Source organism: Hyperolius riggenbachi, chromosome 2 (genome assembly GCF_040937935.1).
Source record: "Hyperolius riggenbachi isolate aHypRig1 chromosome 2, aHypRig1.pri, whole genome shotgun sequence".
Taxonomy (NCBI): Eukaryota; Metazoa; Chordata; class Amphibia; order Anura; family Hyperoliidae; genus Hyperolius; species Hyperolius riggenbachi.
In genome coordinates, this window is record NC_090647.1 from 64581327 (window position 1) to 64607004 (window position 25678).

The 25678-nt window shown below is 44.1% G+C and overlaps 1 protein-coding gene across 2 annotated transcripts in view; it reads right to left on the bottom strand.

Moving 5' to 3' along the window:
* The window catches only part of PGR (progesterone receptor), a 148570-nt gene that overhangs the window by 26423 nt on the left and 96469 nt on the right, over window positions 1–25678 (bottom strand). For both annotated transcript variants that reach the window (XM_068266849.1, XM_068266848.1), the window contains 2 exons: window positions 7258–7566; window positions 1233–1377 (listed from right to left, as the gene is read on the bottom strand). In XM_068266849.1, the coding sequence (XP_068122950.1) occupies window positions 1233–1377; window positions 7258–7566 (454 nt within the window). The remainder of the gene's footprint in view (window positions 1–1232; window positions 1378–7257; window positions 7567–25678) is intronic.

Here is a 25678-nt window from a genome sequence, read left to right on the forward strand (position 1 = left end):
CGTGATAAGCTGTCACTATCTGGCAACAAACTGTCAGCCGAAACAATCATAACAAAACTCAAAACTCACCTTTTCACTCTGCCCCCCCCCCCCCCCCACTAGTGCTCTAAACCCACAGCTGAACTCTGGTCCCCTACCTTTCGTGTCCCTACCTCTCCCTCTAGATCAGGCATGGGCAAACTTGGTTAAGGAACTGCTGTTAAGGAACTACAAGTCCCACAATGCATTGCAAGAGTCTTACAGCCACAGTCATGACTCATACAGGCAAATGCATTGTGGGACTTGTAGTTCCTTAACAGCTGGAGGGCCAAGTTTGCCCATGCCTGCTCTAGATTGTAAGCCTTTGGGCAGGGTCCTCCTCCTTTTGTGTCCTACCTGATCATGCACCTGCATTACTGCGCACCCATGCTATGCATTTGAGTGAACTCAACTTGCCTAATCTCCATGCTCCCAAGCATTGCCTTGTACTCCTACTGTGCTGAGTGATCTGGTTTTTCTTGTATTCCTGCATTGTTTTATTGCTGTATGTCACCCCTAAATATGGTCTGTAACCTTAACTAATGTCCAGCCCTGCGTAATATGTTGGTGCTTTATAAATACAATAAATAAATAAATAAAATAACAAACAAATGGACAATGTACCAAGTTCTTGGGAAAGAGGCTCTGAACTATGCTTTTTAAAGAATACCCGAAGTGACATGTGACATGATGACATGTGTATGTACAGTGCCTAGCACACAAATAACTATGCTGTGTTCCTTTTTTTCCTTCTCTGCCTGAAAGAGTTAAATATCAGGTATGTAATTGGCTGACTCAGTCCTGACTTAGACAGGAAGTGACTACAGTGTGACCCTCACTGATAAGAAATTCCAACTATAAAACGCTTTCCTAGCAGAAAATGGCTTCTGAGAGCAAGAAAAAGGTAAAAAGGGGAATTTCGTATCAGTGAGGGTCACACTGTAGTCACTTCCTGTCTGAGTCAGGACTGAGTCAGCCACTTACATACCTGATATTTAAATCTTTCAGGCAGAGAAAGAAAAAAGGAACACAGCATAGTTATTTGTGTGCTAGGCGCTGTACATACCCAGGTCTATCTCATCATGTCACATGTCACTTCGGGTATCCTTCAAGCCTTGTAGTACCACTTGGAGTTTATCAACAACATCAATGACTGGTACCATTTGTACTATTACGTTTTTCAAGCAATATGATGCAATGCACAAAATACTTACTCATTCAGTATTAAGTCTGGTGCAAAGTACAGCATTTGGCCACTAACGTGCTTGTAGGACCTCCAACCCATAGCAAACACCATCAGGCTCATCCAGGAGTATTGCAGCAGAATGATCTGATCATCAATGTGCAAGTTCCTAAACCCTAAGGGGACAAACACAAGGCTACGTTAAAGAGACTCCGTAACAAAAATTGCATCCTGTTTTTTATCATCCTACAAGTTCCAAAAGCTATTCTAATGTGTTCTGGCTTACTGCAGCACCGTCTACTATAACAGTCTCTGTAATAAATCAATGTATCTTTCCCCTGTCAGACTTGTCGACCTGTGTCTGGAAGGCTGCCAAGTTCCTCAGTGTTGTGGTTCTGCTATGACCCCCCCCCCCTCCAGGCCCCTCTATGCACACTGCCTGTGTATTATTTAGATTAGGGCAGCGTCTCTCTTCTCTCTTATCTTTTACAAGCTGGATAAATCGTCCTCTGAGCTGGCTGGGCTTTCACATACTGAGGAATTACAGACAAGGGCAAAGCTGTTTGCAGGTAGAAACGAGCAGCCTGAAACTTCAGTGCATGAGAACAGGGGGAAAGAAACACACAAATGATCTATTGAGATTCAAAAGGAAGGGTGTATACAGCCTGCTTGTGTATGGATGTATTTTGTATGTGTGGACATGCTGTACATCAACCTACTTCCTGTTTTGGTGGCCATTTTGTTTGTTTACAAACAAACTTTTTAAAACTGTTTTTAACCACTTTTAATGCGGCGAGGAGCGGCGAAATTGTGACAGAGGGTAATAGGAGATGTCCCCTAACGCACTGGTATGTTTACTTTTGTGCGATTTTAACAATACAGATTCTCTTTAAAGGATAACTGTAGTGAGAAGAATACGGAGGCTGACATATTTATTTCCTTTTTAACAATACCAGTTGCCTGGCAGTCCTACTGATCTATTTGGCTCCAGTAGTGTCTGAATCCCACCAGAAACAAGCATGCAGCTAATCTTGTCATATCAGACAATAATGTCAGAAACACCTGATCTGCTGCAGGCTTGTTCAGGGTCTCTGGTTAAAAGCATTAGAGGCAGAGGAAAGAGGCAGCATAGTCCGGCAACTAGTATTGCTTAAAGAGAAACCGAGGTGGCATATGATAATCCTAATAGGACCCAGAGGCACGTCGTGTGCACAATGACACTCCTCTGGGTCACTGTACCGCTGCTGCCAGTCCCCGCGTTCTTTTTAAAAGGAAATTGATATAGCAGCCTCCATATCCCTCTCATTACAGACCACTATTGCAAGAAGTTGAAAAAGTGAAAATACACATGTATGTAAAAATCACCAAAAATTTATTTTCTCCTATGTTGCTGTCGCTTACAGTAAGCATTAAAAAAAAAATCAAAATTTGATAGATTTTGGACTAGTCCATCCAGGGCCGGGCCGAGGCAGAGGCGAGAGAGGCTCCAGCCTCAGGGCGCAGTGTAGGAGGGGGCGCACAACTCTCTCAGCTATCATTCCCCTATTGTGTTTGAAGTAGAGAGAAATAAGAAAAGGGGATACATGGCAGTGACTGCAAGCCAGATAACTAGAGATTAAGCTGTTGGGGGAGTTGGGGGCCCTGGGGCGCATCTTAGTCCAATAGCAATCAGTGTGTGATGTCTGGGGTGGGAGGGATGGAGGGGCGCACTTTGGTGTCTCAGCCTTGGGTGCTGGAGGACCTTGTCCCGGCTCTGAGTCCATCTCCTTGTGGGGGAATATCAGTAATTCTTTTATTCTTTACAAAAGCACTCTCTGTACATTTTAAACATATGCATACACATCATTGGCGTAGCAATCACCCCTGCGACCCCTGCTATCGGGGGAGGGGGGGGGCAGAGGCTGAGAGGGCCACTCCTTCTCCCTCTCCCCAACCACAAGTGCAGCCGATTAGCAAAAAAAAAATCCCAATTCACTCACAACAAAACCACCTCCTCCCACCATGCAGAGTAGCGAGTAATGGGAGTGTTTGTCATTTTTTCCCCACTTTTAGACACTGCTTCATAGCAGAAGACTCTCTGCTGCCATTTGCTGGCTCCTGGTCATGTGACCCTCACGGGGTTTGGGGACCAATGGGGCCCCATGCTATCATTTTTGCAGAGGGGCCCTATTAAGTCCAGCTACGCCTCTGATACACATGCATCTTATATTTCAACATTTTTCATGATAGTGTTCCTTAAAATTCACTGCAGTAAAAATAAAAAAACACACAAAAAACATATAACTGGTACATATAAATAGAGCGTAAACCCCCCCCCCCCCCCCCCCCCACACTAAGTATAGAACGGTGCTGTACATGTGTTTCTGCGATTTCATGTTATTAACAATCATCTTTTCAATTCAACCTGCAGCCAATTATGGATTTCCAAAACTGAAAGTCAGATTGCTGTTTTTTAGAGCCTTAGCAACAGTAAACTGCAAGGCGTGCAGTTGCTATGAGATCCAGTAATTTTCACCTTACTGCAGGAGTAACAGAACCAGAGTCACTGTGGCTCAGTTTTAGCAAATGGACTGCCATTGACTGGCAGCGAATTGTGGGCATGATTAACTTTTTTTAAAAACATTTATATGGCGCTTTTTCTCCTGTCGGACTCAAAGCAACAGAGCTGCAGCCACTAGGGCGCGCTCTATAGGCAGTAGCAGTGTTAGTGAGACTGGCCCAAGGTCTCCTACTGAATAGGTGCTGGCTTACTGAACAGGCAGAGCCGAGATTTGAACACAGGTCGCCTGTGTCAGAGGCGGAGCCCTTAACCATTACACTATGAGCTACTATTCTCAAAACTTGTACCCTGGATCTCCTCTCCTATTTTTCTTCTTTATAAAAAAGCTTTACAGCACTTTCCGAGCAAACATGGGTGGGGGTTGGAGCTATGAAGATGGTGGGTATGCAACGATGAACAGATGGGTCTCTAAGGCCTGCTTGATTGAGTGGAAGGTGGGGCGAGCCTGATGGGGGAGGGAGTTCCATGGAGTAGGGGCTGCTGTAGAGAAGTCTTAGAGACTAGCAAGTGAGGAAGTGATGTGAGGGGTGGAGATCTTCAGTGGTGTAACCACCTGACTCCAACTCATCACTTTATGAAAACCACAGACTCTGACTCCAGGTACCCCAAACATTGCTCTGACTCCTCAGCCCTGCACATAAGGATCCGCAGAAGCCTCTCAACAAGCCCGACATTCGTTTCATGAGTCAGCAGGCCCGGATTTACATCACAGGAGCCTATAGGCAAGTATGTCCTGGCGCCCCAGACTTAACCCTCCATGGACCTACAAAGCCCCACTGAACCGCGCCACAAGTGTACTGGCTGGCCCAGCTGTCACTTCTCCCTTACTTCCCTTGCCCGTCATAGCTAGCTACAGGTGTCCCATAGTATTAGGTAGCCAGCGGTACCCTCAGTATTAAAGAGACTCTGTAACGAAAAAAAAAAAAAACCTCTCTGAGGCATACTTACCTCAGGTGGGGGAAGCCTCAGGGTCCCAATGATACTTCCCCGTCCTCTGTAGCTTGGGGGAATCCAGAGCTAGCTCCCCTGAAACCTCCTCAACAAGCTTGACAAGCAGCGCAATATTTACCTACCGCGATCCAGCGCAGGCGCAGTAGCGAGCCTTCATTTGGGCTAAGGTGGAAATAGCAAAGCCAGATCGTATCTGCTCTACTGCGCAGGCTTGAGTCCTTTGCCTGAATGAACGAAGTGCTGCTACTGCGCCTGCAATGGATCACGATAGGTAAATATTTACCTCGCCGCTGTTCGGGGGGTCACAGCGATGGATTTCCGGGACGGAGGAGGACAGGGGAAGCCTCATTAGGATCCAGAGGCATCCCCCTCCCGAGGTAAGTATCCCCCAGAGAGTTTTTTGTTTTCGTTGCAGGTTTTCTTTAAGTAGTTGAGGTGCCTGACTAACCGGAGATCTAATCAGGAATGCCGAGACCCGGGTGAGTAACCCCTCATTTACACTCCTGTCGGGACTCTGCAAGGAAGGAGGCACTGGGGGAGGGAGGGGAGCAGCCTTTCCATCATCAGGCGCGCCTGTAGGCACGTGCCTACAGTGCTTTATGGTAAATTCGGCCCTGTGAGTCAGTTTGCCTCTTTAGAAGCAGTGAAGGTATATTAATAAAATATGCAGGAATTGTATAGCCTGTAATACAGAGATGTTGCAAGGGACCTGCCACCTAGCCTCTGCACCTTCCATTATACTATTGTTCTCTCAGGTGGTGAGTCCATGGTCACCGCATTCATTACTCTGGGATAACATTTGGATTGGGCATTTTCAGTCCGAGCTCCAAAATGCCAGATGCTAAACAAAACAGGAGCTGAAGTTGGCAAAAAATGCTGGGTAGTGCTGAACTGTTTAGCACTATCCTTGCTGTCTGTTTTGGGGGTCTGTGTCTAGCAGGGAGCTAAATTTAGCAAAAGAAAGTCAATTTCCCATTGCCATATGCTGAAGGTATTTGATATTGGGTTTTGCCCACATCATTGGCCAGGAATAGCCCAAAAATGTCCAATCAATAGATTGCCCCAAAACAGTGTTTGGGATAAACATCTATTCTCCTGACAGAACTTCTTATCAACTTTCCAGGTCTGACTAGTCGCCTTGGTGGCCATAGTTACTAAAGCTTCCAGAGTGGTAGCCAAGCTAGCAGAGCATTTATCAGATAGTTTTTAAAAGGGGGTTGTAACACCTAAAAATAAAACATTGCTAAAAAAAATAGTTAGTGCCCAGTGGCGTAGCTAAGGAGCTGTGGGCCCCGATGCAAGTTTTACATGGGGCCCCCCCAAGCACTCTATACATAACAATTGATACGGCGCACCAAAACTTGCCAAGGACAACCCCAGTGTCAGAGGTGCAGGAAGGGGATGGGGAGCAGCTTGTTACTGATTACCACTATTCAAAGTATCTACAGTATAGAAGTAATTATTATGAGCACAGGACCAACAGAGAGCTAATACTGTGATAGATGGTGGACCCTTCGGGGCCCCTCTGGCCCAAGGGCCCCGATGCGGTCGCTACCTCTGCACCCCCTATTGCTACGCCCCTGTTAGTGCCCCAAAAATATATGTAAACCCATTTTTTTGTTTCTAAAATAGTTCTCTATATGCCTCCCATTTTTTATTCTTCTTGGTGCCTTTGCCTAACAACAGACGTGGTGGTCATATGACATACTTCATGCAGTGCCTTGTGGGGAGCTTGTCAAGCTGCCTCACTATCGGTAAAGCCCTATAAAAGAGAGATTTGGCCTGCCCAGGCACCCTAAGTTTTCCAGACCTTTCCTGGCACAGTCTAGTGAAGGTTATGTGACCATGGGCTCGGCCTGCAGAGTGAGTTTTTTCCCAAACTTTTCTATTTAACATCTAAAATTTCACTACCATTGTTCTGTTCCAGGTGCCATTCTACAGGTAAACTCATAATTACTGGAACACCAGGATCATCTAAAAGAGATGAGGCGCTCATGCTAGCAAGCAATTCTTGGGTTATTCAAGGAGTGATGTCTCAGAAATTTTCTTTTAAAATGACTGGAAAAGTTAACTGAAGTTGTTAATGCCCTTAACAGGGCTGTGGAGCTGGTACAACTCCGACTCCTCCATTTATGAAACCTCTGACTCCAGTTACCAAAAATTGCTCTGACTCCTCAGTTTATGAAACCACCGACTCTGACTCCAGGTACGCAAAATTGCCCCGACTCCTTGACTCAGACTCCTTAATCTAATACTTATCAGGGCTGTGGAGATGGGACAAAAATCATTCAATTCCGACTCTAATGCTAGGTACACACCATACAATTTTCTGTTAGATTTTCTCTTAGATTTACCTGCCAGATAGCTTTTTCCATGTTGTAGGTAAATCTAACAGAAAATTGTATTGTGTGTACCTAGCATTAGTTTATGAAACCAGCGACTCCAACACCACTCCGACTCCAGGTACCCAAAAATAGTTTCGACTCCGACTCCTCAGCCCTGGTCCTTACCATGACCTGTGATATAGTAATAACGATGTGGTTACCTGGCAGTGACTTGGACCACTTCACAACACAGAGAAGCTGGCGTTCGCACAGTTGGTTGAGACTGCACAGCAGGGTGCTGGGCGTTTCTAGCTTGGTGTTGTCGTATCCAGCATACACCACCTCCGGCTCTATACTCTGCAGAATCTGCAGAAGTTCAGGAATATACTGGAGTTCTTGGACTGAGCTAGCAGACATTCTCCTGGTCAGAGCCTGTTGGCATTCCACCGACATGGGCGCAGGCGGCTGTATCATAGGCGTGTCCTGATCTCTTCCAGACTTTAGCCGGTTAAACTTCTTGAACTTTCTTCCTGTAGAATGCAAGTAAGAAAATAATTTCACTACAATTGTTCTGTTCCAGGTGCCATGCTACAGGTAAACTCATAATTACTGGAACACCAGGATCATCTAAAAGAGATGAGGCGCTCATGATAGCAAGCAAGAATGTTAAAGGGACCCTGAGCAGTCCCCTAAAATAAAACATTTAACTTACCTGGGGCTGTCTCCAGCCCACCGTAGGCCGCGAGGTCCCACGGCGTCATCCTGGCTGCTGTCCGTGTCCCTCCGGCGGCTCCCGGGTCTTCCTGGTTTTTGACGCTCCTCGTCATCACGCTGGCCGCTATGTTTCATCACGGCGGACGGCGTGACAGTCCTGCACATGCGCGGTTTAGATTTATAAAACTGCGCATGCGCAGGACTGTCATGCTGGCCGCCGTGATGACGCATAGCGGCCGACATGAGGACGAGGAGCGTCAGAAACCAGGAAGAGCCGGCCCAACACCCCGGGTATCGCTTGTAACAGGAGCCACCGGAGGGACACGGACAGGAGCCAGGTTGACGCCAGGGGACCTCGCGGTCTATGGTGGGCTGGAGGAAGCCCGAGGTAAATGACATTTTTTATTTCAGAGGACTGCTTAGGGTCCCTTTAAAGGAAACCTAAAACCAAGTAAAGCAAATAAGTTTCACTTACCTGGGCCTCCTACCAGCCCCCTGTAGCCGTCCTGTGCCCTCGCCAGTCCTCAACGATCCTCCGTTCCCCCGCCGCATTTGAGTTTTGGTTTCACGAACGCTAATGGGAACTGAACAAGGAAACACATGGCCAAGGCCACGCAGGTGCAGTGGCTTGGCCTTGGCGGGGAAACAGGGGGATCGTTGAGGACTGGCGAGGGCACAGGACGGCTACAGGGGGCTGGTAGAAGTCCCAGGTAAGTGAAACTTATTTTCTTTACTTGGCTTTAGATATACCCTAAGGCACTGTGGTCAGATTGGCCTGAAGAAGCAACCAAGATCCTGCGAAACATGTTGTATTTTAGTGCTTAAATAAAAACCTTTTCCAGTAATACTCACCTATTCTTCAGGAGAGGTAAGACCAACACTGCCTCTCCTTTTTAAGCTGTTTTTAAAGAGGAACACCAGTGAAAATAATGTAATTAAAAAAAGTGCTTCATTTTTACAATAATTATGTATAAATGATTTAACCATTGTAAAATTGTTTAAATCCCTGATTTACATTATGACATTTATTACATGGTGACATTTTTACTGTTGGCAGGTGATGTAGCTGCTGCATGCTGTTTTGGCAGTTGGAAACAGCTGTAAACAGCTATTTCCCACAATGTAACAGGGTTCACAGACAGGAAACTGCCAGAAGTACCTTGGTACTCAGAGCTTCTTGTGGGAGGGGTTTCACCACAATATCAGTCATACAGCATCCCCTGATGGTCTGTTTGTGAAAAGGAATAGATTTCTCATGTAAAAGGGGGTATCAGCTACTGATTGGGATAAAGTTAAATTCTTGGTCGGAGTTTCTCTTTAATAATTTTATATACACTTGGCGCCTCCACAACAGCGTTTTGTCACTCTGCAGGCAACAAATTTCCATTGCATTGCACTTTCTATATGATAAAACACTAGACGCACACAGAACATTTGATCTGATTCAAATGCCCTAAATATAGATGGGCCAATAGGTCCTGGTAAATAATATTATCCAGTAAAGTTGCATATATTTATGTCCCTTCTAGCCCTCATAAGATGCTAATCTAGACATGGACATATAGGGCTTTTGGGGACAACCAGTTTCTCAATGTATTCAGAGATATAGAGACGAGTTTTGAGTCAGATCATCTAATGATTAAAACACATACAGTATTTTATTAAAAACACATAAAACATATTTAATGAAGAAAATGTGCATATAGCTAGAACAGACACAAGCTGATATAGCCATCACAGTGATCAGTGTTACATACAATAACAATTCCTCATACAATTTTTCGATTGCTCCCTGTATGGGGGGCTTTTGAACGGAATTAGTTCCCAAGTAGTGACCCCCACTATATAAACTAAAGTGGGGTCACCGTGGGATCAGAGTGCCTGTATATACTCAAATAGCAATATATATATATATATATATATATATATATATATATACAATAGCCGAGATACACTCGATGTCTCAACGCGTTTCGTGAATAAGACAGTTGTATAATTCACTTCTTCAGGAGTAGTGTATTATTCTCGGCTTAAAGAGACTCTGTAACAAAATTTTCAGCCTTATTTCTTCTATCCTATAAGTTCCTATACCTGTTCTAATGTGGTCTGGAACTCTGGATTACTGCAGCCTTTTCTAGTTGCACTGTCTCTGTAATATACAGTGGTGTGAAAAACTATTTGCCCCCTTCCTGATTTGTTATTCTTTTGCATGTTTGTCACACTTAAATGTTTCTGCTCATCAAAAACTGTTAACTATTAGTCAAAGATAACATAATTGAACACAAAATGCAGTTTTAAATGATGGTTTTTATTATTTAGTGAGAAAAAAAACTCCAAATCTACATGGCCCTGTGTGAAAAAGTGATTGCCCCCCTTGTTAAAAAATAACTTAACCGTGGTTTATCACGCCTGAGTTCAATTTCTGTAGTCACCCCCAGGCCTGATTACTGCCACACCTGTTTCAATCAAGAAATCACTTAAAGAGGATCTGTAACCTCAAAAAATCCCCTGGGGGGTACTCACCTCAGGTGGGGGAAGCCTCAGGATCCTAATGAGGCTTCCCACGCCATCCTCTGTCCCACGGGGGTCTCGCTGCAGCCCTCCGTGCAGCGGTGACGTAATATTTACCTTCCTGGCTCCTGCGCAGGCGCTCTGACGGCTGTCGGCTCCGAACTACACAGAAATACCCGATCGCCGTCGGGTCTGCTCTACTGCGCAGGCGCAAGTTTCCGGCGCCTGCGCAGTAGAGCGGACCCGACTGAGATCGGGTATTTCCGTGTAGTTCGGAGCGGAAAGCAGCCACAGCGCCCCCGCTGGAGCCAGCAAAGGTAAATATTGAAATAACAGTCGGGCCTGTCGCCGGCTGTTCAGAGGGCTGCAGCGAGACCCCCGTGGGACAGAGGATGGCGTGGGAAGCCTCATTAGGATCCGGAGGCTTCCCCCACCCGAGGTGAGTACCCCCCAGGGGATCTTTTTGAGGTTACAGAGTCTCTTTAAATAGGAGCTATCTGACGCAGAGAAGTAGACCAAAAGCACCTCAAAAGCTAGACATCATGCCAAGATCCAAAGAAATTCAGGAACAAATGAGAGCAAAAGTAATTGAGATCTATCAGTCTGGTAAAGGTTATAAAGCCATTTCTAAAGCTTTGGGACTCCAGTGAACCACAGTGAGAGCCATTATCCACAAATGGCAAAACATGGAACAGTGATGAACCTTCCCAAGAGTGGCCGGCCGACCAAAATTACCCCAAGAGCGCAGAGAAAAATCATCCGAGAGGCCACAAAAGACCCCAGGACAACATCTAAAGAACTGCAGGCCTCACTTGCCTCAATTAAGGTCAGTGTTCACGACTCCACCATAAGAAAGAGACTGGGCAAAAATGGCCTGCATGGCAGATATCCAAGGCGCAAACCACTTTTAAGCAAAAAGAACATTAAGGCTCGTCTCAATTTTGCTAAAAAACATCTCAATGTTTGCCAAGACTTTTGGGAAAATACCTTGTGGACCGACGAGACAAAAGTTGAACTTTTTGGAAGGTGCGTGTCCCGTTACATCTGGCGTAGAAGTAACACAGTATTTCAGCAAAAGAACATCATACCAACAGTAAAATATGGTGGTGGTAGTGTGATGGTCTGGGGTTGTTTTGCTGCTTCAGGACCTGGAAGGCTTGCTGTGATAGATGAAACCATGAATTCTACTGTCTACCAAAAAATCCTGAAGGAGAATGTCCGGCCATCTGTTCGTCAACTCAAGCTGAAGCGATCTTGGGTGCTGCAGCAGGATAATGACCCAAAACACACCAGCAAATCCCCCTCTGAATGGCTGAAGAAAAACAAAATGAAGACTTTGGAGTGGCCTAGTCAAAGTCCTGACCTGAATCCTATTGAGATGTTGTGGCATGACCTTAAAAAGGCAGTTCATGCTAGAAAACCCTCAAATAAAGCTGAATTACAACAATTCTGCAAAGATGAGTGGGCCAAAATTCCTCCAGAGCGCAGTAAAAGACTCGTTGCAAGTTATCACAAACGCTTGATTGCAGTTATTGCTGCTAAGGGTGGCCCAACCAGTTATTAGGTTCAGGAGGCAATTTCTTTTTCACACAGGGCCATGTAGGTTTTGAGGTTTTTTTTCTCATTAAATAATAAAAACCATCATTTAAAACTGCATTTTGTGTTCAATTATGTAATCTTTGACTAATAGTTAACGGTTTTTGATGAGCAGAAACATTTAAGTGTGACAAACATGCAAAAGAATAAGAATTCAGGAAGGGGGCAAATAGTTTTTCACACCACTGTATCTAATCTTCTTTTCTTTGTCAAGCTTTGTCGACCCAGGGAGGAATGGGCTGCCTCTGCTGTGATAGGGAGAAGTTATGCAATTTCAGCTTGTCTGAGGGGGAGGGAGCTGCCCATGCTGAGAAACTGTGGGTACATACAGTGGTGTGAAAAACTATTTGCCCCCTTCCTGATTTCTTATTCTTTTGCATGTTTGTCACACTTAAATGTTTCTGCTCATTAAAAACCGTTAACTATTAGTCAAAGATAACATAATTGAACACAAAATGCAGTTTTAAATGATGGTTTTTATTATTTAGTGAGAAAAAAAACTCAAAACCTACATGGCCCTGTGTGAAAAAGAACTTGCTCCTGAACCTAATAACTGGTTGGGACACCCTTAGCAGCAATAACTGCAATCAAGCGTTTGCGATAACTTGCAACGAGTCTTTTACAGCGCTCTGGAGGAATTTTGGCCCACTCATCTTTGCAGAATTGTTGTAATTCAGCTTTATTTGAGGGTTTTCTAGCATGAACCGCCTTTTTAAGGTCATGCCACAACATCTCAATAGGATTCAGGTCAGGACTTTGACTAGGCCACTCCAAAGTCTTCATTTTGTTTTTCTTCAGCCATTCAGAGGTGGATTTGCTGGTGTGTTTTGGGTCATTGTCCTGCTGCAGCACCCAAGATCGCTTCAGCTTGAGGTGACAAACAGATGGCCGGACATTCTCCTTCAGGATTTTTTGGTAGACAGTAGAATTCATGGTTCCATCTATCACAGCAAGTCTTCCAGGTCCTGAAGCAGCAAAACAACCCCAGACCATCACACTACCACCACCATATTTTTCTGTTGGTATGATGTTCTTTTGCTGAAATACTGTGTTACTTCTACGCCAGATGTAACGGGACACGCACCTTCCAAAAAGTTCAACTTTTGTCTCGTCGGTTCACAAGGTATTTTCCCAAAAGTCTTGCCAATCATTGAGATTTTTTTTAGCAAAATTGAGACGAGCCTTAACCCATTCAGGTTCCGTCGAGAAATGTTCACCTCCCATTCATTAGCCTATAACTTTATCACTACTTATCACAATGCACTGATGTATATCTTGTTTTTTCCGCCACCAATTATGCTTTCTTTGGGGGGTACATTTTGCTAAGAGCCACTTTACTGTAAATGCATTTTAACAGGAAGAATAAGAAAAAAATGGAAAAATTCATTATTTCTCAGTTTTTAGCCACTATAGTTTTAAAATAATACATGCCTCCATAATTAAAACTCACGTATTGTATTTGCCCATATGTCCCGGTTATTACACCGTTAAAATTATGTCCCTACCACAATGTATGGCGACAATATTTTTTTGGGAAATAAAGGTGCATTTTTTCCATTTTGCATCTATCACTATTTACAAGTTTAAAATAAAAAAAATATAGAAATATTTCATCTTTACATTGATATTTAAAAAGTTTAGACCCTTAGGTAAATATTTACATGTTTTTTTTTTTATTGTAATGGTTTCTTTTTTTTATAGTAAACATTTTATTTGGGTAGTTTTGGGAGGGTGGGAGGTAAACAATAGATTTATAATGTAAATGTGTGTTAATTTTTTTTTTTTTTTTTTTTTTTTTTTTACAGGTGTAGTATTACTTTTTGGCCACAAGATGGCGGCCATGAGTTTGTTTACATGACGTCACTCTAAGCGTAACACACACTTAGAGTGAGTCATCGGAGAGGGAATGGCCAGAAAAGGCGCAGCTTCCGAGAGAAGCTGTCGCTTTTTCAGCGGGGGAGAGGAATCAATGATCGGGCACCATAGCCCGATACATTGATTCCGTGGCTACCGAATCCGCGGCCGGGAGTGCGCGTGCACTCGCGCGGTAGCGCGCATGGTTCCTGGATGTAGAAACTACGTCCAGGAACCAAAATAGGATATCTGCCATGCAGACCGTTTTTGCCCAGTCTCTTTCTTATGGTGGAGTCGTGAACACTGACCTTAATTGAGGCAAGTGAGGCCTGCAGTTCTTTAGATGTTGTCCTGGGGTCTTTTGTGGCCTCTCAGATGAGTTTTCTCTGCGCTCTTGGGGTAAATTTAGTCGGCCAGCCACTCCTGGGAAGGTTCATCACTGTTCCATGTTTTTGCCCGTTGTGGATAATGGCTCTCACTGTGGTTCGCTGGAGTCCCATAGCTTTAGAAATGGCTTTATAACCTTTACCAGACTTATAGATCTCAATTACAGTACTTTTGTTCTCATTTGTTCCTGAATTTCTTTGGATCTTGGCATGATGTCTAGCTTTTGAGGTGCTTTTGGTCTATTTCTCGGTGTCAGATAGCTCCTATTTAAGTGATTTCTTGATTGAAACAGGTGTGGCAGTAATCAGGCCTGGGGGTGACTACAGAAATTGAACTCAGGTGTGATAAACCACAGTTAAGTTATTTTTTAACAAGGGGGGCAATCACTTTTTCACACAGGGCCATGTAGATTTGGAGGTTTTTTTTTCTCACTAAATAATAAAAACCATAATTTAAAACTGCATTTTGTGTTCAATTAGGTTATCTTTGACTAATAGTTAACGGTTTTTGATGAGCAGAAACATTTACTGTAAGTGTGACAAACATGCAAAAGAATACGAAATCAGGAAGGGGGCAAATAGTTTTTCACACCACTGTATAGATATATATATACTGTATATATATATATACACACATACATCACTTCCTGGTTGGCCATGTTATTTGTTTGTAAAAGCCAGGATCACGGCGGTGAGCAGCGGAAATGGCAAAGAGGGATCCAGGAGATCACAGTGACTCGATTGGTATGTTTTTTTATTGTAAAAATCAGACAGTACAGATTCTCTTTAACAGCACAAATACACTGTAGGCTTGTATTTAAAATATAGACAAAGAACCGAATGAACAATAATAGTATTAAATAGTATGGAACGCTGCACACTCTGAACGACCAGACCATGCTAATAAAGAAAACCCGCTACCAGAGAACACATCACCTGCAAATAGCCAACATAAGGAAATGTCATGCAGCTGCTCTGAAACAGTAAAATGAGGATGTAGAATATAAAGACTATCCAGACTATATATTTAGAGGTATACACACAGAACATTTATATTGCACTTTTTTCTCCTCAGAGTCTTGCCCAAGGTCACCTCACTGAATAGGTGCTGGGTTCCGGAACAGGAAGAGCCAAGACTTGAACCCTGGTCTGCTGTGTCAGAGGGAGTGCCCTTAAAGAGGAACTGTCGTGAAAATCTTAACATTTAAAGGGAACCTGTACTGAGTAAAATTATTTAAAATAAACACATGAGGTAACTTCAAATGAACGTTACATAGTTACCTTGCCATCAGTTCCTTTCAGAAGCTCACCATTTTCTTCTGACAAAGATCCCTTCCAGTTCTGACAACATTTTGTCAGAACTGAACTATATCAGTTGCTGTCAGTTATTTATCAGTTGCTGTCAGTTATAGCTGAGTGGACAACTGATGTGCCCGGTAATGTCCATGTTTCCCTATGACTCAAGTGGACGATGTTACACTTTAACAGTGTGCTGACCAGAAAGCTGTTATGGGTAATGGTCATTTTCAAAATGGAGGACGGAAAATTCCCTTGATCACAGTGAACAAACAGGACGCGGGACAGGAGAAAGCCACTGAGGAGTAGACTTCATGGAAGGTAAGTATGACTTGTGTATGCTTATTTTGACTTTTAATTTTCAGCTCAGGTTTTCTTTAAAACACATACAAACATTTCTCCCAGAGTAAAATGAGCCATAAATTACTTCTCTCCTATGCTGCTGTCACTTACAGTAGGTAGTAGAAATCTGACATTACCGGCAGGTTTTGGGTTAGTCCATCACTCCATAGGGGATTCTCAGGATGGCCTGTATTCTTTAAAAAAAACATTCCCTGAAAAGGATTTCTACAAAGATGCTGGCCAGCCTGCCTGCTCGCTGCACTCTATTTTGGCAGTTGGACGGAGCAACTGCCATTCACTAAGTGCTTTTAAAAATAAAGAAAACTCTCCGAAAGAGAAGAGTTGCTGAGTAGGGATGGTCAATGACATGCAAATAATTACAAATTGATGCTGGATTATGCACATATTGTATACAAATGTATGCAGCTTGCAGAGCTGGTTCTAGTAACAATGGGGCCCTTCGGGAAAAATTAACCTGGGGGGTCCCCAAAAGAGCCACCCCTTCCTTAAAGCAGTATTAGGGGCTCTTTGTTGCTGTCCAATTCCCCCCCCCCCCCAGGACTCCGTGCTGCCAGGCCCCCCCCCCCCCTCCCCCAGGTCACGCCTCAACTCAATGGTTCTCCCCTCAACCCCCGTATAATCTTTGGCAAAGCAGTGACTCACTTGTCCTGGTGGGCATGCTCCTCCGTTGGTCTGTCACTCCGTCTTCATCCTTGCAGGGGCGCCTGTCCTCTGTGACCCGGTGCATGCCAGGTTCACGTAGAAGATGCAACCAGTGGTGGATGGAGATGGGGAGCATGGTTCCATGGACTGCCAGAGGAACTGCTCTGCCAAAAACTCTGCAGGAGCTCCGGGGAGCACAGTTAAGGTGGGAGTTGACCTGTGGAAATTGCCCAGGTTGCCCATATGGTAGTGCTGGCCCTGGCAACTTGAAAATGGATCAATCGAATCACACCTCGGCTTCATTCGATTGGTCCATTTGAAAGCAAAATAAATTTTGCATAAAATGTGCATGATCCTGCATCAAATCAAAATTATTTGCGTCTTCCTGACCTTCCCTATTGCTGTGCCCTGCAAAGGTCAGATATAGCAGGTTACAAGGAAAGGTATTTATAATGTTTTTTCACTCATATATGTTGTCATATCTCTTCTTCAAAAGGTCGATGGGGAAAGCAAGTGGCTTCCTTCTCTTGAAGCATTATCTCTTGGGTGGCGGAGTACCCGGCTGGGAACAATAAAAAGCACTTTTGCTTTTCCCTCTTCCGAGTTTTTCCCAGGAATACAACTTCACTGCTTTCTAAAATCATTTAACCCCAAGCCTACTAGGACCTCTACTGTTACCTATTTTCCCAGTTCCCAACCTATTAAACCTGTCAAACTGAAAGCTATGTGTCACTGGAAATCAGATTTTGGGTTGAACTTAACAACTTAAAGGGATACTGTAGGGGAGTCAGGGGAAAATGAGTTGAACTTACCCGGGGCTTCTAACGGTCCCCCGCAGACATCCTGTGTTGGCGCAGCCACTCACCGATGCTCCGGCCCCGCCTCCGGTTCACTTCTGGAATTTCAGACTTTAAAGTCTGAAAACCACTGCGCCTGCGTTGCCGTGTCCTCGCTCCCGCTGATGTCATCAAGAGCGCACAGCGCAGGCCCAGTATGGTCTGTGTCTGCGCAGTACACTCCTGGTGACATCAGCGGGAGCGAGGACACAGGCATGCAGGCGCAGTGGTTTTCAGACTTTGAAGTCAGAAATTCCAGAAGTGAACTGGAGGCGGGGCCGGAGCATCAGTGAGTGGTTGCGCCAACACAGGATGTCTGCGGGGGACCATTAGAAGCCCCGGGTAAGTTCAGCTCATTTTTCCCGACCCCCCTACAGTATCCCTTTAAGTGTCCCTTTAAAGAGAAAATGAAAATTATCTCCTAGGGGATAACTCTAACAATGAATTGCTTATGGGCCTTTGTGTGAAAACATGTCTTCTCTGAATCCTGTGTTCACCGTGTGTGGTTTTTGATATTCTTTTGTTCTATATGCTCTTTCCACGCAATAATGATGCCTCCCCCATTGGGGTGACTATACATTTACAATGTTAGTAAAACGTAACTTTTTGTCAATAAAACTTTTTTGAAACTAAAAGGACGAGGAGGAAAAACTTTAGGAAACCGATCATAAACTTAAAATAATGAAAGCGTTTTCCTTTGTATAATTTTTAGGAAAGAACACACGGTGAATTAGTTTTGTATAAATAACAAGGATGGCTGCAAACTGTTTTCACAAATTAATCTTGTTGAGCACTTTGGCGTTTGTGTCGGCAAGCAAATTATCTTATTATCGGAGGTGAGACGGGGTAAGCTGCAGTCAGAAAAGCACAGAGAATTCAGAGAGAATTAAACTGTAATTATCTTGGAGGTAACAATTAGTCTCAGCGGGGCTTAATGCCGTAATTACGACTGGGATTAAAAAAAAAAAAAAAGACAATAACGTTAGTGGATAATGTAGCTTCCAGTACATTATGGCACCATTTATTGTGTTCAGATTGGAATATTAGGGGTGATTTATCAAGACAGCTGCAAAGAAAAGGGCAGCAATCTGATGCTGTTGCCCTGAGCAACCAAACAGATTCCTTTTTTTATTTTCTTATTTAGCATCTGAAACACTGACACTTTAATCCACAGTTCAGCTGAAATATAATTTGTTGCTCTTAACAGTGTGATTTACGCGTATGTACAAAAAGGGCGCCTGGACAAAAAGGGCGCGGGGTGTAAACGCTAATTAACAATTAATTTTTAATAGCGTTTATAAAAATAGTGTGCTATATTTCGTTTACAAATAATGTTTAACAAATTTATAAATCATTAAATAATGTTTATGAAATCGGCAATTGTGAAAACTTTAATCTTCCCTGTTTCAAAAGAGAAACTTATAATTACGTTTATTAAAATAACGATAATATATGATTAATTGTTATAATTGTATATTATTGTGAATAACCTTCATTTATGGTTTGTTCTTATAATAAAATCTGAAAATATTCTTTATAACGATGATATAAATATAACTACGTTCGTAATAAGTGTTGTAAAACATTAGTAAGTATTACTAACATTTTACTAAAACTATACCTAAGCCTACTCTCACACAGAACCCTCCCTGTACCTATCCCTAACCCCTAGACCCCCCTGGTGGTGCCTAAACCTAAGACCCCCCTGGTGGTGCCTAAACCTAAGACCCCCCTGGTGGTGCCTAACCCTAACCACCCCCCTGGTGATTTATATTGTAATGTAACTATACCTAACCCTACTCTCACACAGAACCCTCCCTGTACCTATCCCTAACCCCTAGACCCCCCTGGTGGTCCCTAAATCTAAGACCCCCCTGGTGGTGCCTAAACCTAAGACCCCCCTGGTGGTGCCTAACCCTAACCACCCCCCTGGTGATTTATATTGTAATGTAACTATACCTAACCCTACTCTCACACAGAACCCTCCCTGTACCTATCCCTAACCCCTAGACCCCCCTGGTGGTGCCTAAACCTAAGACCCCCCTGGTGGTGCCTAAACCTAAGACCCCCCTGGTGGTGCCTAAACCTAAGACCCCCCTGGTGGTGCCTAAACCTAAGACCCCCCTGGTGGTGCCTAAACCTAAGACCCCCCTGGTGGTGCCTAAAACTAAGACCCCCCTGGTGGTGCCTAAACCTAAGACCCCCCCTGGGAGTGCCTAAACCTAATGCTGGGAATACACGGTTCGTTTTTGCCTTCGTTTAAACCTTCGTTTCGATTGTGCCTTTTGTCCTTTTCGATCCCGAAATAATCGATCATACGGTTAATATCACCACCCACGGTTTCGTTTTTTTTTTCGATTCTGATGGTTTCGTTTTTCCAATGATCGAAGGCTGCAAAGAAACGAAACGAAAATCCCTTTTTACAGGGACGGACTAGCATAAACGAATATATAATCGATCTGAACAGCCATCAAGCCTACCAATGGCTCGATTAGATGGATAAAGAGAGATAATATCAAACATGTTCGATCACTAGTCGTTCGTTTTTGGGGTCTATTAATCGAAACTATAATGAGATTATGACTATTTTCACATACGTTTTCAACACTCGATTCGTTTACCGAACGAATCGAAGGTTTAAACGAAGGCAAAAACGAACCGTGTATTCCCAGCATAAGACCCCCCTGGTGGTGCCTAAACCTAAGACTCCCCTGGTGGTGCCTAAACCTAAGACCCCCCTGGTGGTGTCTAAACCTAAGACCCCCCTGGTGGTGCCTAAACCTAAGACCCCCCCCTGGTGGTGCCTAAACCTAAGACCCCCCTAGTGATGCCTAACCCTAACCACCCTCCTTAGTCATCGCTTTATTATGTGGATAATAATGTTTTACAAATTGTGACTCCAAAAAATATATTCCAATTTACATTACGTACTGATCGCTTTATTTTGTGAATAATGTTTTAAAAACAGTAAGGGATAAAACTTTAAATAAAAAAATATATTGCAATTTACATTACGTACTGATCGCTTTATTTTGTGAATAATGTTTTAAAAACAGTAAGGGATAAAACTTTAAATAATGTTTTAATTATTTAAATAAGATAAATATGTTTAGTATTTCCATAAACGTTATTCGGCACGGGTGCATTTTATAAACGTAAATCCCCACAAGCTCAGTTATAAATCATTAAACATCTCCGGGCGCCGTTTGTAAACTTTATTTAGCTCCGGGCGCCGTTTGTAAACTTTATTTAGCTCCGGCGCCCTTTTTTCCTGCTCGGCGCCCATTAAACGTTATTTATTATGGGAGTGAATGGCGGCCTACTTTTTGTCCACTAGCTGCCTGCGCCCTTTTTTCCCAGCTCCGTGATTTACAGTTCTTGATAAACGAGGCCCACAAGACATGGCAAAACCTTTCTTTTAGGCGCTCCGGACTTACTGTCTACAGTATAAAGACCTTTTTTTGTTTTTGATCTGAGGAAGCGGACTGTATTCCGTGAAATGTGTTATCATTGATAGTGTCTGATGAATATTAAACCTTTTGTTTGAAATTGGCTTTGCCCCTTTCTTTGAGGTAAGCTATTTTTATTATCTATATTTTTTGCAATTTTAATCACATAATATAGATATACTGTTCCTCCGCCACCACCTATTTTTTAGGGCGCCTTCTCCCTGCCAGTTAGTTTGATGTACAGTTCTTGATAAACAAGGCCCACAGGACATGGCAAATCAGGGCCGGAACTTGCATAGAGGCAAACTAGGTCAGTGCCTAGGACCCCAGAGCCTGTTGAGTCCCCCAAGTTTACCCCGTTAATTGGCGTCATTATAGGGATGCTATATTGGCGTCATTATAGGGGACAAAGACTAAGCTGTCTTTTGACCAGTGCCCCATTTCACTTAACCTCTTTGGCGGTATGATTATTTCTGGATTTTCGAGTCTAAAAGTGTTGCAATCCTTTCATGAGCTTTTAGACCCTAAACTCACCCTCCCTGGGATCTAGCACTGCATTTGTTACTCCTGTCCTCCAGGTGGCGCCCTATGGTGAGACTGCCATCTGTAGTCATGTGACAAATGTCCGATCTCACCAGAGGGAACGAGGGCCTCTGAGGAACGGAAGATGAGTGGCAAGCATGCAGCTCCTGAGGGAGGTGAGTTACAAATGGCCTGTGCGCATGTAAATGTAATGCTGGTGTCAATCCCGTTTCAGAGCTGACTTAGGTTTGGCCAATCGCAGCAGACAGAACAGCTGTTTTACATATTAATGGGGCAGATGCTGCTTAGCAAATCATTATTATTTTTTTCCTACAGCAACGTGACTTTCCCGTGCTTTTGGCTCTCAGAAGCAGGATGATGTAACAGCATCATCATCCCAGCCAAGATATCCAGGTCACTGTGCCCTGTAACAGCGCCTGCTAAGTACAGTCATAAACACCTTTTCCTTCTCCGCAAAAGACATTTTGACTCCAGTGAGACGTTAACACACAGTCAGATTTCAAACAGCCATTGGCTTTCACTGTATGAATACAAATATTGACTTATCGTTGTTATGCGTATGATGGCCATGATTGAGAGCAGACCTATATCTAGGAATGAACTTACTAAGTATCTACATAATGTACATAACATACACTGCTCACAGCCAGCAGATCTAGGTGACCAATTCCTATTTAGTTATTTTCCAAACTACATTAAAACTAACTAAAATCTTCTAAAAACTTGTTAAAGCAAATCTGAAGTGAAGAAAAAAAATTATGAGATAATCAATTGTATGTGTAGTATGGATAACGAATTGAACATTAGTAACAAACAGGCCCGGATTTACATCACAGGAGCCTATAGGTACAGATATGTACAGAGGCGCCAGAAGGGTAAAAATCACTAAAACGTTTAAGATGTTAGGGTGGCGGTGGTGGACCTGCCCACCACAATAACTGCTGTTCAATCAACAGCAGTTGTGTCTGTATTGGGGCGGGCAGGTCCACCACCGCCACCCTAACATTTTAAACGGTTTAGTGATTTTTACTCTTCTGGCGCCTCTGTACATCTCTCTACATATCTGTACCTATACATCTCTCTACATATCAAGATATTCACCCGTTGTGGAAGGGTGGTACACCCTCCTTTTTCTTCTATCTACAGAGAGCGACGACTTAATCCTGAGTGGGGACAGGCTTGTTCTCCCCACCTGCTTCTACAGTGATTACCTTGGAGGTAACCCAGGTTTGTAAGTATAATACTTACGATTCATATTTTTCTCCCATTCTCCAATACATACTAAACTATAGTGGGCTCTCGGTTTTCTGCTTTTTATTCCTCTATAGGCACAGATGTCCTGGCACTTTAGACTCCACCCTCCATGAAACCACAAACTCCCACCAAAACGCATTGCAAGTGTGCTGACTGCCCCCTCTCCCTAACTTCCCTTGCCTGTCATAGGTAACTACAGGTGTTCCTTAGCAAGCATTAGGTAGCCAAAGGAACCCTCAGTATTTTTTTTTACAATTAAGTTTTATTAAAGAAAACACAATAGCATACATTCAAATGCGGAGCAGAATAGCATGTACATATCAAATGTAAGCATCGGAACCCTCAGTATTAAAGGGACTCTGAAGCGAATTTTTTTTGCTAAATTTACCTTTCCATTCGCTTCAGAAGTCTCACCAGCGCTAAACCGCCGCATCCCTGCCAAAAAAACGAGCTCTGCAGACCCCCCAAATGCCCGGGCAAACATCCATGACCAACTTGGTCGTGGATTGTGCTGCTTTGAGAGGCGGAGCTATGAGCTGTAGCCCTGCCTCTCCTGCTGTCAATCGCCGCGCGGAACGCCGCCTCTCCCCGCCCCTCTCTGTGAAGAAAGAGTGAGAGGGGCGGGGAGTCTGCACAGAGAGGGGCGGGGAGAGGCGGCGATGCGCGGCGATTGACGGCAAGAAAGGCAGAGCTACAGCAGAGAGCTCTGCCTCTCCCAGGAAGCGCCGTCCTTAGTCCCCCCTGGGGATTTGGGGGTCGGCAGCCCTCGTTTTTAACCGGGGATGCGGCGGTTTAGCACTGGAGAGAGTACTGAAGCAAATGGAAAGGTAAATTTAGCAATATATTTTCGCTTCAGACTCCCTTTAAGTAGCTAGAGGTGCCCTCCGTATTAAGTAGCTAGAGGAGCCCCTGACTGAAGGGAGATCTCGCCAGTGGAATGTCAAGAACAGGGTGCATAACCTCTTATTTACACTCTCATCAGGACTCTGCATAGGGAAGGATGGAGGGAGGCACTCAGGGAGGGGAATGAGCCGCCTTTCCATCATCAGGAGCCTGTAGGCACGAGCCTACAGTGCCTTATGGTAAATCCAGTCCAGCCCTGGTAACAAAGAATAGAGTCTCCTATTTCTATTTTCAGTTATATTGTCCTCATACTGTCACAGTTGCAGTTTTAAAACCACACTCTGGCCTATATGAATTTAACTTTTCTTCTGAGTTATCTCCTAGGAGATCATTTTCATATTCTCTTTAAAATAAATTATAAGCATTTTACAATGGAAAAAGTACCTAAAGGTTGGTGAAAAAGTACTATCAAAATTATTTTGAGTATTTTCTTGCGTGCTGGTGGTATAAAATGGCATTTTATTGACAAATTTCAAAATATCACCTAGGAGAAAAGTCAGCTGAAAAAGTGAATTGCATATGGGCCCCTTGTCTTTTAAGCTACAAATCAAAGCAGAACTAATGACCTTTTGACCTTCTTTGCAGTAATCTCAAGCTGTTTCTCACTATTCCTTGGCTGTTTAAAGTACAACTGTAATGAGAGGGATATGGAGGCTGCCATATTTATTTCCTTTTAGCCTTCCTGGCGGTAAGCCCGAGCTGAGCTCGGGCTATGCCGCGCAGGAGGATATCTCTGCCCCTGGTGGGGCGATTTGCCCCATTTAAAGTGCTGTGCGCGCAGCTAGCACTTTGCTAGCCGCGCGCACAGCTTGATCGCCGCCGCTCTGCGGCGATCGCCCGCACGCAGCGGCGGAAGAGGCCCTCGCCAGAGCCCTGGGCCATTCTAACACATGGATATGTTTTGTTTTAAACCATTCCATTGTTGCCCTGGCTTTATGTTTAGGGTCATTGTCCTGCTGGAAGGTGAACCTCCGCCCCAGTCTCAAGTCTTTTGCAGACTCCAAGAGGTTTTCTTCCAAGATTGCCCTGTATTTGGCTCCATCCATTTTCCCATCAACTCTGACCAGCTTCCCTGTCCCTGCTGAAGAGAAGCGCCCCAGAGCATGATGCTGCCACCACCATATTTGACATTGGGGATGGTGTGTTCAGAGTGATGTGCAGTGTAAGGCCCCGTTCACATTACAAATGCGGACAGCCATGCGTGCAGAACGAAACGCATGTGAACGTGTTTGTGTGCGTTGCGTGGCTGATCCTATCACTGAAAAGTGAATTTTTTGCAAAGTGTTTTTTTGCAAAAAATGAGTGCAGCATGCGTTCCCGGACCGCACAGGTCCGGAACGCATGCAGTGTGAACATCAGACAGTGCACTCTATGCACTGTCTGATGTTGTGTGTGTCGGCCTCCCGCACGTGTTTCCAAAACGAGGCTGGAATTTTTTGGTCTCATCTGACCAGAGCACCTTCTTCCACATGGTTGCTGTGTCCCCCACATGGCTTGTGGCAAACTGCAAACGGGACTTCTTATGCTTTTCTGTTAACAATGGCTTTCTTCTTGCCACTCCTCCATAAAGGCCAACTTTGTGCAGTGCACGACTAACAGTTGTCCTATGGACAGATTCCCCCACCTGAGCTGTAGATCTCTGCAGCTCGTCCAGAGTCACCATGGGCCTCTTGACTGCATTTCTGATCAGCGCTCTCCTTGTTCAGCCTGTGAGTTTAGGTACACGGCCTTGTCTTGGTAGGTTTACAGTTGTGCCATACTCCTTCCATTTCTGAATGATTGCTTGAACAGTGCTCCGTGGGATGTTCAAGGCTTGGGAAATCTTTTTGTAGCCTAAGCCTGCTTTAAATTTCTCAATAACTTTATCCCTGACCTGTCTGGTGTGTTCTTTGGACTTATTGGTGTTGTTGCTCCCAATATTCTCTTAGACAACTTCTGAGGCCGTCACAGAGCAGCTGTATTTGTACTGACATTAGATTACACACAGGTGCACTCTATTTAGTCATTAGCACTCATCAGGCAATGTCTATGGGCAACTGACTGCACTCAGACCAAAGGGGGCTAAATAATTATGCACACCCACTTTGCAGTTATTTCTTTAAATTTCTTTCTGCTTTAAATTTCTCAATAACTTTATCCCTGACCTGTCTGGTGTGTTCTTTGGACTTATTGGTGTTGTTGCTCCCAATATTCTCTTAGACAACTTCTGAGGCCGTCACAGAGCAGCTGTATTTGTACTGACATTAGATTACACACAGGTGCACTCTATTTAGTCATTAGCACTCATCAGGCAAT